General features: G+C 36.5%; 1 protein-coding gene across 1 annotated transcript in view; it reads right to left on the bottom strand.

The window, feature by feature from the left end:
• Positions 1-17,873, bottom strand: part of CENPE (centromere protein E, 312kDa) — a gene marked incomplete at its 5' end in the record, with an annotated part of 37,186 nt that extends 19,313 nt beyond the window's left edge. Inside the window, 22 exons of the mRNA XM_009867986.1 lie at positions 71-382; positions 1,208-1,522; positions 2,339-2,493; positions 2,929-3,106; positions 3,725-3,859; positions 4,223-4,345; positions 6,772-6,939; positions 7,014-7,070; positions 7,347-7,441; positions 8,684-8,825; positions 9,205-9,363; positions 10,338-10,457; positions 10,709-10,835; positions 11,035-11,122; positions 11,916-11,967; positions 13,294-13,365; positions 13,441-13,508; positions 13,705-13,786; positions 14,729-14,848; positions 15,896-16,014; positions 16,087-16,176; positions 17,780-17,873. Of these exons, the coding sequence (XP_009866288.1) occupies positions 71-382; positions 1,208-1,522; positions 2,339-2,493; positions 2,929-3,106; positions 3,725-3,859; positions 4,223-4,345; positions 6,772-6,939; positions 7,014-7,070; positions 7,347-7,441; positions 8,684-8,825; positions 9,205-9,363; positions 10,338-10,457; positions 10,709-10,835; positions 11,035-11,122; positions 11,916-11,967; positions 13,294-13,365; positions 13,441-13,508; positions 13,705-13,786; positions 14,729-14,848; positions 15,896-16,014; positions 16,087-16,176; positions 17,780-17,873 (2,871 nt within the window). The remainder of the gene's footprint in view (positions 1-70; positions 383-1,207; positions 1,523-2,338; positions 2,494-2,928; positions 3,107-3,724; positions 3,860-4,222; positions 4,346-6,771; positions 6,940-7,013; positions 7,071-7,346; positions 7,442-8,683; positions 8,826-9,204; positions 9,364-10,337; positions 10,458-10,708; positions 10,836-11,034; positions 11,123-11,915; positions 11,968-13,293; positions 13,366-13,440; positions 13,509-13,704; positions 13,787-14,728; positions 14,849-15,895; positions 16,015-16,086; positions 16,177-17,779) is intronic.
• Positions 17,874-17,907: the final 34 nt, after the last annotated feature.

Genomic DNA, 17,907 nt, shown 5'->3' with positions numbered 1-17,907 from the left:
AGTTTATAAATGTCCTCAGACTCTTCCCCTTAACATGTATGGTTCATTTCTATAACGGGAGAATTCCTACCATTGAAACAGTGTCCTTTATATCCTCTTTGAGTTGGTCTGTCTCAGCTTGGAGAGACTCCTCTTTTTGTTTCAGATAATCCCTTTCCTGGGTTAAAGTTTTTATTTCTTCCCGACATTCAGTAAGCTGCTGAAGAACTGCTTGGATCTCTGAGTCCTTGGCTTCCAGTCTCAACTCCATAATCTTTTCTTGCTCTTTTAATTGCTCCATTTCATTTAACTTCTGCTGAGTCCGAATAAAATCTTCTTTTACTTCAAGAAGCTGTTTGTGCTCTGCTGCCTTTTCTTCCAGTTCTTTAATTTTGCTACAGAGCTTTAGTTTGTAAAGGAAAAAGTCACTGTCACTGTAACGCAAAACTGCGTCATGCATGCACGTGCTCACAGAATCTTATATTAGCTTAGCAAGGGTGAGAGATGCTAGTTTGCAACAAGACAATAAGAATGTCATCATTTTACTTGAACTCACTACTTATATTCTTGCTCACATTAACTAAGTATTCATTTATGGAACCTTCCTATGGTTTCTCCTTGGCAGCAAAAGTCTTATGAAAATGTAACGCTAAAGTGTGGTGTATCTTAGGAACTATCAAATTATGAGTTATCAAATCCATAGCTGGAATATGACAACCATATCAGTGCCAAAAGCCTTGTCAAAAACATGCAACTTTACTTTGCTTTTCTGAAATGTTTTGTTTGTTGGTTTTGTAGCTTTTTCTTTTTTTAATTGCCAATTTACATGGTGATTCTCTTTGGTTTGAAAGATCTGTTCTAAGCAGACTCCAGTTCCTGATGAGGAAACTTTGTTTCTATGACTTCAGATAGAATAGGTCATAGCAGCATATTTAAAGGAAATATTTACATAATAAAGATGTAACTTAAGGATGTGAAAAGAAGAATTAAAAGGTCAAGTACTGAAGGAGAACACATAACAGGGAGCAACACACACATTTCTTTACCCCTGAAGAAAAAGGCACCTGACATAGAATAAGCAATACCCACACATGCTAGAGGAATTTCAATGATACTGTTATTTATACGTTTAAGAGTACTTCTCCAAAAAAGGTTTTTTTTCTTTTTTTTAATATTATGAATGAATTCCTTGTGCCTTATCAATAAAAAGGAGCAAGATGACACTGACCTCTAATTTCACTTCATCCAAAGTTGTTTTAGACTCTTGTGCTTCTGTAGATAGAATATCTATATGGAGCCTCATTTGTTCATTGTCTTCTGATGCAGCAACATATTTTTGCTCTAGTTCTTTGTGGAGCTCACTAAGTGCTACATATTCCTCATCAGACTTCATATATTTATGCTGTGCATCTGCTAGATCGTCTTTTGATTTTCTGATTTCTTCAGCCATATATTTAAGTCTAATTTCATTATCAGCTACTTCAGAAAGCAGCTTTTCTCTTTCTAATTTCAATAAGCGTAGCTCCTCACATTTTTCAAGAATCTGCCAACAGGGAAGCAATATTAATAGTATTTTCTAAATCAGTACTTGACATAACTGTGTAATTAAAAAACCATGTTCATATGCACATATAGGAAGTAAAGTACAAACATAGAGCACAGTACATGGGTTTTTTGCGTTGTTGGGAGGGAGCTATCTAGCAAATAATCCTTCAAAGAGAAGCAAGACAGACATGGAACATTTTTGCAAAGCATTCATGAGTCAGAGATTACTTGTTCTAGGCAATTTTTACTGTAGATACTTTGTAGCAAGTCTTTAAGGATAAAGAAGCCTTGGAAATGTTTCTAAACAAACCCTTAAACCCTTAAAGACACATTTGTAGTAGTCTACTAAGCCCTGACCTGCCAGGAAATAGGCTTCCTGAGAAGTTTTCCAGAATTTGCAAGTTAAATCTCTAAGTTCTTAAGTAGCATTTCTGATAAGAAGTCTTGAAAATTTCTGTGTGCCCAGTTAGATAAAACCTCAGTCTTAAAACTGTAATCCAGGATCAAACACTGTTACACGTATACACACAGTTATCAATGGTTACCAGAGCAAACAGGCAGGCAAATGTTTGACTAGAAACTTCCCGTTATAGTAGATTTTGTGACTAAACATGTGATCTTAAAATTATTTGCCTCTAGGAAGAAAAAATACCTGAGGAACAATGATTTGATGAACTTAATTGGAAAATCTCAGATTACTTGATTCAAGCTGACTTTTGGCTTTAAAACTTCATATCCAGTAGGCCTCCATTAATACATTGCTGGTCAAGTATATAAAAACAAGGCAAAAGGTTGGGATTTTTTGTTTCTTTACCTCTTTTTGCTGTATCTCAACAGTATTTGGTAGAGACTGAAATTCTGACAGCCCATTTACTTGTTTTTGTAGAAGTGCATTCTCCTTCAATGCTTTTTCTAGTTCTCCTTTTAAGTCAGCTGCCTTCTTTTCCATCTCGGCAAGAGAGAGCAGATCTAGAGAATTAACAAGTTTAGATTAGTAAGAGAGCAAAAGAAAAGTGTGGTTTAAATCAAGCAGACGATGCATAATGTTTTCTGGACATCATATCAGGATAATTCTAGAAAAGTACATTTTACAATGGCCAACAATTAAAATTTGGTCATCACTTGTTTGGTTGACATCCAATTTATATTAGATTCTCCCTGATAACCTTCATTAACGTGACCGCCTTTGGGCGAAATACAAACCATTCTGTAAGCTGCAGTTTTCCAAATAGTTCAAGAAAGAGCTAAAGCATTTACAATGTGCCAGCAACGCCAGATACTCTAAAATTTCTATACTGACAGAAGCTCCAAGTATTTGAGAAAACAAGAGCCAAAGTCTTCCCTATCCCCCCACCATTATAGGGAAAAGGGAGGAGAGGCAAAAAGCACCACCTGAAACAGTACCTTTCGGAACTTTGCCCTCCATCAGTGAAGTTAGCCTTGTGTTTTCTTGAAATACAGACTGCAACTCTTTCTGCAAGTCAGCTTGCATTTTTTTGTAACTGGCTTTTCCTGCTTCTACTTGGCTTTGATAGACTTGAACATCCTTTTCCATTTGCTTGTAATTATTTAAGAGTTCATTCTTTGAGAAAAAGAACAACATGCAATTCACACACAAAATATAAGTTTATTTGCTTAATACTTAAATATTGCATCCGTCACATTTCCTGTTGTCACTCTGAACAACTCTGGCCTTCATAAATTGTGGCTTATTCTGCCGTATTAAATAACTGCATTCCTGTCAGAGTTCTATAATAGAACATACCTTATCTTAGGGGTCAATGCCATAATTGGTTCAACCGTTTCAGCTTTACTCCTTCAAAGCTCAAGTAAGCTCCAACTCACTTTTGAGTTCACATCTCTTGTTCTCTTTTGTTCTCTGGTAAAATTAGGTTTGGAGTCTTACGTCCCAGTAGCTCGGTAAACACCGTTCATTTGCACTCTTCTCTCTCTCTTTCCTGGTAAACCTAAAACTAGCCACCTGCTCCTGTGGAATAAGCCTCGGTTTTCTCTTTATCTCTCTCCTGAAAACCCATTTTCCATTACTCTCATAACAAAAACATTACTTGGAGCACGAGTCATTAGCCTTGTCCAAATACTCTACCTTGTCCTCTTTGATTGCCTTCCTCACTAGTCTGGGAGCATATGAGCCCTTAATAGCATTTTACACAGGTATAAACACAGTTTAACAAGTACTTGCCATCTTCTCCTTCAGTTCCAAATTTTCACTTCTGAGAAAAGCAGATTCTTTTTTGGCATCCAAAGCTATGGTTTCACTATCCAAGAGGGATTTATTCAGCTGCTGAATTTCCTCAATTAGCTTATCAGAATCTCCCTGAAAAAGACAGATAAACACTCAATGAAATTCAAAAATATATAGCCATAAGAAAGTAAACGTGTTTACTTTTCATTTGTTACAATATGGCTAAAATATAAGTAAAGGTTCAGAAAACCTGATAAGTTTACTCTAAGACATACAGTAGCAGGCTCATTTGACAAATGCAATAACATGCAGCATTTTTCACAGCTTCACCAGAGCACTGCTGTATGCTAATCTAGTAATTAGCATTTTAAGCCTTGTAAAAAGTGTCTTCCTAACATCTGTAGGGAGGTAGATTTACCAAGCTTATACCTAAATCTAACCCACCTCCAAGAAAACCAAAACTATCTCCCAATCCAGCAGAAAAATCACATTTACCACTGAAAGCGATGCGTCATTTTTTTCTGCTCCTGCTTTCTGTAATTCTTCCACACGATTCTGCAATATCTTTATTTTGTTCTCTTTCTCTTTCAGCTGTTCCAATTTAGAGTTTATTTCTGCCTAAAAGTTGGAGAAAAAAAAAGGAGAAGGAATATTCTAGTGCGCAGTTTAATATTTTGGGTAAGAATTTAACAAAAATTTGCTTTGTACATAGTAAGCATTCACGTGTTTTAGGCATATCCTCCTCACAGCTGGCAAGACTAACCAGAGCCTAATGATATCCAGGTTGTCCTCAGCAGACACATTTCAAGATAAACAAACCGAGCACATTTTATACAAGTCTTATGGCATGTAAATTCATGAACAGGCTCACCTCAAGTTCCTCATTGTATACTTCAGCATTTGAAACTAGATTCTTTAAGTTGGTAATTTCATGCATTAGTTGTATCTGTGGAGCAAATTGAAGCAAAATTGCAGAAGATATTAGAAAGCACCTACACCAGTAGTTTTAGTTGCCAACACCATGAAAACAAGCAAAGTCTGTCCTGTGTTTTGTTTTCTATTTGTGGGCAAACCACATACAGACATTCGTATCTATTTAAATAAGCTACAAAGCAAGTTGCTACATATTCCTTCAACTGGACAGACGAGATGCAAAGCTCTAGTTTAGCTTCCCGGTAATTAGAAGGGATTCAGGTACAATTTAACGTGCAAGAGCTCCAGAAGCAAGAGCAACATGATCAAAGCAATTAATGCAGAAATTGTACAGGTACAATGCTTGAAATTCTAGTTATGTTAAGCAGCTTTTTATAACACGATGCAGATACTTATAATTTAATCTGTTCACTAACGAGAATGAGAAGGTGCCAAAACTGAGGCAAAGCAAGCCGTGAACACATTCAGTGGCATCCTCTGAAAGGAAGAACAAGTAGAAGACTAGATAGAAGACCACTTCAAAAAATTGAAGAATTCTTTTCTTATGGTCTTTGTTAGAAAAGCTTTACAATAACCACTCATCTACAAGTACTTCTGTATAGTCACAAGTGTAGGTGAGGATAAAAGCTAGCCTGTAATTTTAAAACCAGTGAAAAGCTTTACAACAAGCACTCTCTGTATTTCTATATAGCTAGGAGTATAGTAAGAAGAAAACCCCATCTGTAACCTTAAGTCCGGAGGACAGTTGTAGAGGACAGGGTACAATGCTACTGTCAGAAATCATTTAATGTGATTATTCAGAATAGAGTTTACGGGTATATAGCTGTGGTGATTTAAATGGATGCATTTTCACTAATGTATTTATTTAAGTATGGGGCCTTTCAGTATTGCTATAATTAATCTGCTACATGGGTATCAACAAATGCTTACATTTTATGGACTATCTTCAGATATGTATCTGAACACATGCATAAGCACATACCTAGCATACAATGGGTCCTCTAAAAAGAATCTTAAATACAAGCTAAATTGTAATCTATTATGGATCCACTTTAAGATCCATAAATATTTGTAGGGAACACAATAGAAAATAAATGGTGGTGATCTTGTTAAGTTGTAACCTGAAACAACTGTGCCAAACGATGTAACTTCAGCTTCACATAAGTTCATGGCCAGAGGACACTAAACAGGCTAGTGTGTACAAATAATTTGCAAAGAAGGTACCAGGAAATAAACAGAATAATACATCCAGTTTTCAATACCTCAGGCTGTTAGTTTTGAGATTTTGTTTGGTTGGTTTTGATGGTTTGTTTGGTTTCGTTATTTTTGGGTTTGTGTTTTTTTTTTTTTGGTTGTTGTTGTTGCTTGGGGTTTTTTTTTTTGCACTGTGACTTAGTTCACAGTGTAGCACTTGGGCAGCTAGAGCCTTATTTTAGGTTGCATAATCAAAGCATAAAACATTTGGACAAACAAAGTACACCTCTACTAACAGCACAAAGAGATGGAGAGAACAAAGCCAGCAGCTTCTGACTTTCGTAAGTTATCCCAGTAGGCAGGTTTGCCTTTTCTGAATTTCTAGCACAAAGTACAATGTTTCAATTTTTCACAGACATTACTAGTCATACGATTATTTTAAAATATTTTATTACTCAGATAATGCTAAAGTTAATGCTCACATATATCAATGTGTTACTACAAGCCAGCGCTATCTTGGTTTGTAAACCAAGATGTTTTGCATAAGAAATATGTGAAATATATTTTAAAAACCATACTTCAAAACAGTTCTAAAATGTATTTACACAGCAAAGCAACTATCTCTTGCAGAAATTTAGAGTGAAATTCTGATCATGTATATATAAAAATATGGTATCGATACATACACATACATATGATTAACCTGACTCCAGTATATGACTCCAAAAATTTAAGTTTGAATTTTGCACTGAGTAAATCCTGTTTAGACCCTGGGTTCATTCATTCTGTTGCCAAATGCAGTTTCTAACACCACCTGTTTGTGACTCAACACCCAAGTACATGTAGACTGAATAAACTCTAGAAAAAGCATTTCACCATAGAGGATTCTTATCTCTTTGTATTTTGATGCCCCTTACCTCATGATCTTTTTGTGTTTGTTTTTCCAGTGCTTCAAATTCATCAATTTCTATTTTTTCCTTAAGTTTCTCCTTCATTTCATGTATTTCTAGTTTCAACTGCTCATTTTCCAATACTAGGTTGTTGAAGTTAGCTTGCAGGATGTTGATCTCATTTACAGCCATATCCTGAAGAAGCACAAGAAACTTTAGAAGCTGTTGAAACATCAGTCTTACTTCTAGAGAACAGAGAACAGACTTACCTTTTCCAATGCTAATGCTTCACAGAGTTGCACAGATTCTTCAAAATCTCTCTGACTCTAGAAAGAGAATTAATTTCAGTTAAGTGATCCACAAGTTCAAGCAAGTTTAGTATTATATTCCTTGCTGCTTGCTTTTTCATGGCTAGTCTTGTTTAAATATCAAAGCTTACTGTATCATCCAGCACAACTATAGAATCATTGAACCATCCCACAGGTTCAAAGAGATGACCAAGAAGAATACTGGTGTTCTTCAAAAGTGTAAGGGAGATCTTACTGAGAAAGATGTAATGTATATGCACTGAATTACACAGTCAAAATAGATTATCATGTTACCCAATTCATGTTAGGTCCAGCAGTCCATTCTACCTCTGAAATTTGATCGGGACCCATCAGGCATTGGTTGTCATGTTGAGAATTCTCTAACACAGCTGAAACAAAACATGTATTAAAAAATACAGAGTAATAGTATATTTTAAACCAGACATAAAGAATTATTTTCTTATCAAAGACTTTTATCACATTGTATGCCATCATTCAGTAGAAAAAATGTAGCACACCAAGTAGGACCTCAGAATCTCACGACTTTCTTTTATGAAAGTGAATAACACCGAAGTTCAGTCCCCGCACTTATGCTGGCCAACTTATCAAAAAACTTCATGAACACTAATCAAAATCCAGAATATATACTTAAACATTTTTCCTAATCTGTAGTTAAGTGTCAAGGAAAGAACTACTCAACAATATCTTGCAAGATTTAAAGAAAAAGAGCACTGCACCACCCCCTACAGAAAACACCCCTGACACACAGGTAGAGAAGCTTGACGGGAGAGGTAATAAGGTTGTAAGAAGATGCAATTCAGCAACAACACGGTCCAGTTATTCTCTTGTCTTCAGTTCAACTTTGTTTGACCTTCACTCCTCTAATAAGTCCTTAAATTTCACTTTATCTCAGCAAGTAATTTCTCTATTCTTGTTGAGGATTTTGCAACCTCATATACACCCACCTCCTCCTCCGTCCTTTTTTGGGTGGGATAACACAGGTTGGATGGATAGTAGTCTGTGTTCAAGAATAACTCTGACTACTTTGACAAAAAAATGGGCGTTGGGGTACACTGCGTGGCAGAGGCATTTGTATGCCCTGCCTTTTACCTCACAGTTCTTAGCTTTGGTTTTGACAAATTAAAAGCTCAATTTCCAAAAGAGGTGAGAGAAGAAAAAAAAATAAACTTCCTTATTAAGTGTGTACAGGACTTTAAAAAAAATAAATAATAATTTGTGCCATCAGAGATCCAACTTACTCCCTTTGGGAAACTAAGTAATGCTTGTTAATTGTAGGAATGTACTACACATTATTTCACCTGGGACAGCAGTAAGAATCATGCTCCCACATTTTAAATAAAATGAACTTTATTTCTAGAACAAGAACTACCAGTGTTATTGTGCTGAAACCCTTCCAGGCAGCATTCTTTGCTGGCAGAGAAATGTAATTTCCTTATGGGCTACAAGTAACTCCTTCAAAATTGGATTCTTTGAACATTTGAGTAGTATAGTGCCAACTAAATATAGCTTTTGTATTGTTAGCAGTTTGTTTTTCGAATTTTTTATAAAAGGATTATTTCTCATTTCAAAGCTGCTTTGCAGTTTCCTTATTTTTTCCTGATGATACTTACAGTCCTCCGTGTCTGGTAGTATTGACAGAGACAATTTAATTTTTTTTGTTTCAGTCGGCTCTGTTTTTTCAAAGTCAAAGTAGCTCACATTTGCCTGGTTTATTTTACCAGGAGCCCAAGTAACTCTTCTTCTTCTCTTGGTCTTTAAAAAAAGAAAAAAAAAAGTTTTTATAGAAAAAGTGATACAACCAAAGGACTAAGTAAAGCATAGATGTTGCATTAGGCTAGTTCTGTAATATTCAGTACCAGCAGCTAACTAGAAAGTGTTTTAAAGTTTCTTCCAATTTTAACTACAGCAAAACAATTTGAAAGCAAGAGACTCTGCAGCCCATCCACCACAAGGCAACGTTGAATTGATACTTAGAAATTATTTTTAAAGAGGTGACTTCTGAAATAAGAGAAATTCTGGGAAAATCGCCTATCAAACTTATTCTTTGTCGTCAGTATAACCCTATATATTTACTATTACCTTCTGCAAAATATTTCAGAGTTAACAAATATCATCTAGAACAGGTGCTTACTTTAGCTTTCTGTTTTGAGGAAAAGGAGGCAGAAGTCACCAGCATCTCAGTTAAGTTTCGTATCCTATCTTCCTGTACTTTTTGAAGAGAATTTTTTTCTTCCAACAGCTGGGCCAGTTGGTCTTTTTCCATTGCATGAATTTGAGTCTTCGAAGACACCTTCCATAAAAAGAATATCAATCAAACTATTCTATTGTAAAGCAACTGCATTACAGTAGATAGACTTTTTGATAACTTCATCATAAGGTTACAATACTGTACAGTAATTTGAAGTTCATATGGGATTTTTCAACAAGCTTTTCTGTACTTAAGTACTTCTCTCACTACCTACTATCTCAGAAGACAGCAAACACTTTCCAGGTGCAAGTTTATACTGCAAATTAATTATCTTTAGAATAAAAAGTTCAGTTATTTTCCTTAAACTTCCCCTACGCCTGTTTTTGTTACTTTCAGGAAAAAAACAACCCACCACCGCATATTTTGATGATTTAATTTGCCAAAACAGTATGTTTAGAATTGTGATTTTCCGGTGCTTCATCTTTTATGATCTATGCTCTAACAAGACTTGCTCCCCAACTCCATGCATTTTTGGAGAAAGATGAACACATGAGACACTACGTTAGTTGGTGGCAAGTTACTGTTGTTCATTTTCTAAATTTATCTTCTATATGACATAACTTTTGCCAGTGAACTTATGCGATGGCAACTTCTTGCAACTCAAACTGAAGTTAAATATCAGTAAGGGAGAAAAATATGAATTAAGTTGGAATCTTTAACTAATATTCAATCACTTTTTACATTGCAATCGATTATTCCTTTTGATCTGTGGCAATAATAAAATGTACAAGGTATGACAAATTTCTATTTCATAAAATATGTTAACCTACAGAGAGAAAGCTATTCAATTAGTCGATTTAATTCAGTGTTAGCATTCACACTGATATGTTGACTGTTGTCAGTTGTTCTAAACTTTACAGGCCTTTTCGATTCCTATTCTCTCAACAGAATGACAGATACAACTTTAAACAGTTTACCTAACCCTCAAAATTTATCCAGTTTTAGTTTAAAACAGAATGTTTCCAAATAGCTATCAGTATTAAGGATAGATTAATTTTAGTAAGTTTGTTACATACTTCCTCCAGCTGCTTTTTCAAATCCAAAATTTCTTTGCGGTATCTCTTCAGGAGGGCATCATCATCAAGTACTTCATTGACTTTTGGAGTGTTCTTCATTCGTTTGGCTGTATTGGCAAACTAGAAGAATATTCTCTCATGGACAATAGTTAGGGAACAAATGTAGCAAAAGACTTACTCTGTCTCATACTTTCTAACAGAATTAAAGGGACAATTTATTAGCTATAGAGCAACATATAGTAGAGGACACAAATATTTATATTCACTTATTTTTCATGTATTCTAAGCTTTGAAAAGGTAAATTTTCTTTCCTTGATATTAATACCTAAGAAGTGAAGCCTAACATTTTGAAAATAGGTGAGGAGGTTTACCTGAAGAGTACTGAGCGTTTCATCAAAAGAAACAGGAGTAATTGTACAAATAATAACCGTCTTAGCATTGCCTCCCAGAGAGTTCTGCAGAATTCGAGTCAGCTTGCTGTCTCTGTAATTTATGAAGCTGATGAAAAGGAGGTAAGATAAAAAAAAGAAAAAAGAAAGAATTCATATTTTTCATATACCAAACACACAGTAATTATCTTTTCTAGAGGTAGCAGGTTATTTGAAATAGTTACCTACATAAAGTAGAATTAAAATCTTAAATTTCCTGGTTTATTACTGACTTATCTTAAAAGACGCATATAAACACAAGTGCTTACCCAGAAGGGTCATCACAGAGTTTTTTGATAACTTGTCCCAGAATGAACAAGCTCCGGTTTATATTGCAGCCTTCTTTCAGGCGGACACCTAAGTTTCACACAAAAGTGTTTTTCGTTATTTATTTTTTCAACTTTAAAGCAATATTAAGATATATTTTCAACCTGTCACGCAATGTTATGCATAGAGGGATTATCAGAAAGTCAAATCTCAAGTGCCACAATGCACTATGATCCATCAGCAGTCAGTATAAAATCCTTTCTATCAGCTGAAATGCATCAAAATAAGGTAGCAATCTCACAAATAAACAATAATTTTTATGCAGTAATTCGCTAGAGCCATAAAGAACTTCAGTTTTGTTTCCTGTTCTGATTTTGCAGATGTCCTTATTTACGTGTGTAGGGGTAACAAGCCAGCCTTAGATACAACTTTTGGGTTAGTTGTTCCTTGTAACAGACAATATTTACTTGTGCTTCTCTCAGATCACTTTTATAAAAATGCATTTTTGTGCAGCTTCATACTGTTACTGTTAAAAATCAAGCTTCCTCTTGGCTAAAGTGTGAGACATTTATTCACTCTTCACCTTTACATATGAGTCCCTATAAACTACTGATTTCATTACTACAGCTGAATCTTTATTGGCTCATCTCCTCTGTTAGTTCAGGACATGACTGCTGCTGGACCCACCATTCTAGAAAAGCCACATGACTACCTAATTGTTAGCACTTTACAGCATTTTCAGTGTTTTACTCAGTAGATCTTGCCCTACCAAGTGAAGAGAAATTATTTATAAACAATAGCACAGAGTTCAAATAACTTCCCTACTATCATAGTCTCTCATAAAGACAGAAGTGGTCATAGCAGAGCCTCACGTAACACTTACCTTCAGATCCTGTTTGACTGGCTCTTTCACTGCCTGCCAGATCTACCAGATTCTGCAAATTCAAACATATCACAGTTTAGTTCTGAAACAGTTTTAATTCTAGATCTCCGTTAAGGATTTCATAAACTAAAATTAAATTTAAGAAAAAAGCAAAGGTTTTCCATACAGAAGTGTTAACTACAGATTTAAGCCATATGAAACTTCAGAGAATTACAGATAATCTGGTCCAGTCTTTCATGGGAAAGAGCCTAGATGAGACCATTTAGGCCCCTGTCCTGAATGAGCTGTGTGACTTCCCTTGCCTGTCATTGTGGAGATAAGGAAAAGATGACACTAAACACCAAAGGAACAGCCTCACTCTGAATCTGGTTGAAAGTCAGCTAGAACATTATCGCATCCCATAACAATTTGCCTGAGCAAATAGCCCTCACTTTAAATGGTTTCTGTTTCAGAAGGATAAAATCCTGCACTAACAAGCAGCAACAGACCAAAAACACTGAAAAAACCCCCTCTCTTTCCCCATGCTGTTAGTAGAGGTTACTATAAAGTCAGTTGTAACAGAGAGACAAGGCAGGGAGTGGTGCAAGAAGAGTAGATCCCATAAGCTATGGTGAGAAAAAAAACGTAGGCAGCAGTTTGCTCAGATCCTGTACAAGTAGCATTTACAGTCAGAGCCCAGAGCTTCTTCACATGAAGCCAGAACAGAAAATTCCTTCCACAATGCTTGTGATTGACCTAATGCTATTCCCAATTCTGAGTAAGGGTGCTCAAATGCTTTCATATTGATCTAATTCCTCCAGTTGACCTGGATTCTTTTCTGAGCATCAAGGAAAGGCTGTACAGAGGAGACTTCAGAAACCAAAACACTCACTTAGAGATCAGCAGTGTATTCCCTGCAGCTTAGGATATTTCATATACTAGTAATCCGCCGAAGAGATGCTGGGGTTACTTTTGGAAAAAATGAATCTTTTTACCATCGCATTAAATTTGAGGATAAGAGAAGCCATAAGGTTACCCACTTTACAAGTTATTTCACTGGGCCTGTCAGTAGTCAGGAACAATTGTAAGAGAAGCTGTGTTTAACAAAATGCAAGAGCACTCTGCAGTAGTCCCTTATACTCCCGGGGGAGGATCCCTAATCCAGCATGAATTGTCTAGGAACTATTCCTATGTCACAATTCTCTTTGGTGGGAAGGCATCCGTCAGATAACACCCCAGGAATCGACCTCTACACATATGATCAGAAACATGATTTCTACTTCAGAAACATCTGTTAGAAGCAGCACACTTGTAATGTCATTACAAAGTAACATTATTCTCTTAAAAAAAATAGTAACAGTAAATTCTCTACTTAAATAACTCCTGGAGTACAGCTTACCAAGTGGGATACCATCACTGCTCCATCGCAGTTTGCATTTGCAATGTCACTTCGTTCTCTGCTTTCAATAATCTAGAAAAGGGTGCAATACAACCTTTGTCATTTCAAAAATAATAAACCCCCTCCCAATAGTGAAACAGTTTTTACCATTCTGAAGATAGTGTGAGAACGACTGCTGTGTTCATTCATTTTTGTTTCTCCATAATGGCGATTTTCTGTCAAAAAAGACATATTGGATTACTTTTGCTTGTATTCTGACAAGCTGGACATAAGACAAAAAGCACAATTTTAACACTCTTGGAGAAACACTGATTTCTGAATATAATCTCAAAGAGATACACTATGATTCTAGATACACTGGTTCATCAATGCTTTTCCAAGATAGCAGCTGGCATTGGCTAAACAACTTACTTTCTCCTTTTCGGATCCATTCCATAACTTGTTCTGGGGAAACCACCACCTCTTCAATCAGATCTTCCACATATGTATTCCTCTTAAGAACAAAAACAGTAACAAATTTCACTGAACTCTAAAACACACTTCAATACATTAACACTACCAGCAATTATGATATTTATTCCAGTTTGTTTCCTTCTTAAAAATGAAAGGACATCGGTTGAATGCACTTTTACTCTGAACACAAGGGATGAGGAAAGTTTAGACCTATGTCAGAACTGAAGGCTAATAAGAATCACAGCAAAGATCTATTAATTTTTCTAAAAAATAAAAATGGTAAGGGAAATACCATTCTGGACATTTTCTGAGGGAATCTAGAAGTATATTTCTCAGTAAATATTTTAAGGCCATAATCATACAACTGATAAATCTCCCTTCCTTCCAAATACCAAAAACATTGCAAGGGCATCAAATGGAAAAAAAACAACCACAAAATCAATAAACCACCAATTTTTATTACTTGCTAAAAACAATGTAAAGGAACTGATGATGGCATTAATATAGATTTATTCTTCCCTATTGATAATCTAACTGAATAGTTTTAGTCTTATGGTTATACTATGATTGCAGTAAAATAAAAGTTCATCTTCTTTGTAGATGATATTAAAGTAATGCTGTATATCTGCTGAAGACTTCTAACACATTGAGCTGGAGGCTTAATATCATGTTTGCAGAAATTCTATTAGCTAGACAACTGCTAAATATTCCGTGTAAAAATGAAATTAAATATACTATCCTGGAAAATTTAAAAGGTGAAGTCTACTTTTACAAACATTTATAAAGACAAACCAGCAAGAGCAAGTCCACCCTCACCATTGTTATTTTACTAAATCAAATGTCCTTCTGCTAATTCTGAAGACAACAATTACACAATCTGCCACAAAAGTTTCCAACTAGATGCCTCCAAAGGCTCTTTTTCCCCCCCCACTTCTTTTAGTCCAAGCAGATACAATACTTACACTAAATAACATCCACTTACATTAACATCCTCACGAATTCCCAGAGGCTTCTTTTTCCTGATATCACAAAGCAAATCTGTAATGGTTTCATTGTAGATTTCCATGTAAGAAACCCTTAGCAAGAATTCTCTGTCTGGAATCTGATGTTTAAAGAAATAAGAAAAAGAAAAGACTAACCAATGAACACCTTTTAATGCAAGTATTCTTAACTTGAAAGCATACTTTTGGATATCATTTCAAAGATGTCTTTCCCCCCCATCCTCTTTGAACATTAGCATCTACCAACATGGAATCATTTTTCTTCTATCTGACCTCTTTCCAGCTGCATTAAAGGTACATCACTTTTAATAGGTTATAAAAGTAAGGTAACTGCCCTGCAGAAGCGCAACAATAATTCTCCCACCTGAATGCCCTTTCCATATCCAATCTCCTCCTGCTTAGGCTCTTGCCTCTGTGTGTTTCTAGCGTTCTCTCTCTTCTGCCTAGGTATACTTTGCTGCTGTTGCTGCTTTTTCCCCTGCCTCCCTGGCAGAGAATACTGGGGTAAGGAAAGGCTGCACAATGGACTCATGGACTGCAGCATCATGGAACATTTTCTTGGCTTCAGCTACTTCTGTAGATTTCCTAAGGCAACTACTCAGTGACCATTTCATGTAACTGGTAACAATTACCTCAAATGCTCAAAGCAGAAGCAAATGCTCTGCAGATGCTTTGGAAATCATTCTTTTAACTTAAAACTTCTCCTTACTTCCTATCAGAATTAAGCAATTAGGCCATGATTCTTTTGAAAGCCTGGAAGAAGTAAACTTAGTATCATATTCTTCCTACTAGAAGTCTTTAATGCTGGGGTTTTTTATTCTGCTATTTTAAAACTTAAACACAGAACTTCATATTACCTTATCTACCGGATTAATGAGTGAGCATCTATTCATACTTGTAATCAAGTTTTAGTATATTTGGAAGTTTAATCACTCCCTGTTTTGTTCTGACTTGATTCCAGCTAATAGAAAGAGCCCTATCTTATTTTTAAACCGCTCATCTTTGCAAGGCTAGCAAAGGAACTGCAACACATGGTCCAAAATAAATTTGTTTCCTTCGAAAGCTCCTTGATACTAAAATGACTTTTCTATAACAATCACAAATATTACCAGTCCTTTCAGTCACTACAATTTAATGAAATCTCTCACCTCACAAATAATTTTGAAAACATGTTGAATTGCCTTAGGGATAATGCCCACAGAATCTTCATTTCCCATCATTGTGTATGTCTTCCCCGAAGCAGTCTGCCCGTAAGCAAAAATTGTGCCTAGAAAGATGGTTACATTTTACTAATTATGAAACACAGTACACAATTAGGATCTAAAGTTTTAAAACTTACCATTATAACCGTGCACAGCTGACTGTATAATTGGAACAGCTACACCTTCATACAACTGCTGAGTGTTGTCACTTGAGTGAAAGACGCGATCTTAAAAAGAAAATTAAAATAAAGCCTGTGAATCCATTATATTGGAAGTCAAAACCAAGTTGTTATCTTACTCAGTATTGCTGACTTAAAATCCAATAAATGGGTATCAGATTGTTTGCAGTATAATTCAAACATAAAATGTAATGGTGACACTACTAACCCATTTTTTTTTAAAAAAGAAATACTAAACCTAGAACAAAAAAAGATACAATGGCAGATAAGTAAGACAGAAGAGAACTAAAAAGCCCCCTAAGTATTATGGACCAGTTAAATAGTCATGCCATTTAATCCTAAAACCAGTTAGGGGTAGTTTATTTATGAGGACCATAAGGTTGACAAGACAGGCTACGTGTTAAATTCCTAGCTTGAAGCATGCTTTTACTGAATCAATAATTTGGGAAAAATCTCTGATGTAGGTACATTCATATTAACAAGTCAAGTGGATCAATAGGAAGACTCAAAGCAAAACAATTAGTTATAAGGACCTAACACACACAGTGGGCACTTTTCAATTTCAGGTCCGGGTTCCTCCACTCCCTTCTCCCTAAATGCTCTGGACTAGCCCTAGTCTAGCCCACTTGTATCTGGAATTCATATGAAAAGAATCCAGCTCATGTGTTCCAAAACCACGCTACATCACAGACCAGGACAACGTCCATCAGGAAGCTGACTTCAAAAGCAGGTTCCATGTACTGACTGAACCAGAAATTCTGTGTGTCCCAAGGGCATTCCTTCAAAATCATGAAGCTGGAAAAAAAGTTCAGGGATATGGTGTGTGATTCTAAGCCAAGGGGTTAAGGATGAGGGTGTCTGCTTATCTGTTGTGCGGACACTGGGGAGGGAGCTCAACAAGGCCTGCACAGAGAAGCACCCAGTCTTCTTGTACCAGGACCGCCCTGTTTTGGCTAAGGAATGTGGACAGACAGAGATTACTAATTTCCACACAATCCTGAAGGCAGATAAATTGCTTCAAAACAGAATCCTGAAGGCCACAATACCCAGAATGAAACCTTTTTCTTCATTATGCCAAACAGCAGACCAAAATCGACACTCCTGACTATTCTAATGAGCTCAGCACAGTAGATGCTAAACATCTACTATATGAGACTATAGCACTCAACTCCCCTAAACGTCACCCTTTGGAGGGGGAGGGGAATAGAGGTTAGGATATAAGGAATATGGAGGGAACACACTGCTGGGAGGAGAGAAAACCCAGAGGAGGCAGCTGACAGGCTGTGCTCCTTCTCCTTCACCCCAGACAGAGACGCCTTCTGGGTAAGAATTGCGCTTCCACCTTTTGGTGAGAAATACCGGGTGTAGGGTTTTGCTAGCATTATTATTCTGCGTTAGCGCTACTCCAGCGAGCGAATGTATCAGCGGCAATCCCGGCTCTGTCCCACTCGCGGCTTCCCCAGGCTCCCTGTTCCGGGCTGGGCCAGCGCGCTGCTCCCCGGGGCTCCGCGCCGGGCTGCCCGCTCGCACAACCTGTCGCACCACACCTCCCGAAAAGCCGAGGTCCTTCTTGTTAGTTGATACGATCAAATAATACAGTAACAAAGACAGACCCACGTAGGCGTCAAAACGATTCGCTTTACACTCTTACCATAGCTGAATACTTTTGTACCATTCACTTCGGAAATGGTATTATCTTCGCTTTTCCAGTGGAGCGACACTTTATCTTCTAGAGCGTTTTCTCTAGAAGAGGAGACATTCTGTTACCCGTGTGAGGTC

The sequence above is a fragment of the Apaloderma vittatum genome, unplaced genomic scaffold, assembly GCF_000703405.1.
Source record: "Apaloderma vittatum isolate BGI_N311 unplaced genomic scaffold, ASM70340v1 scaffold22604, whole genome shotgun sequence".
NCBI lineage: Eukaryota > Metazoa > Chordata > Aves > Trogoniformes > Trogonidae > Apaloderma > Apaloderma vittatum.
The sequence above is the reverse complement of the archived record's forward strand: the minus strand, read 5'-3'. Positions and strand labels throughout refer to the sequence as shown.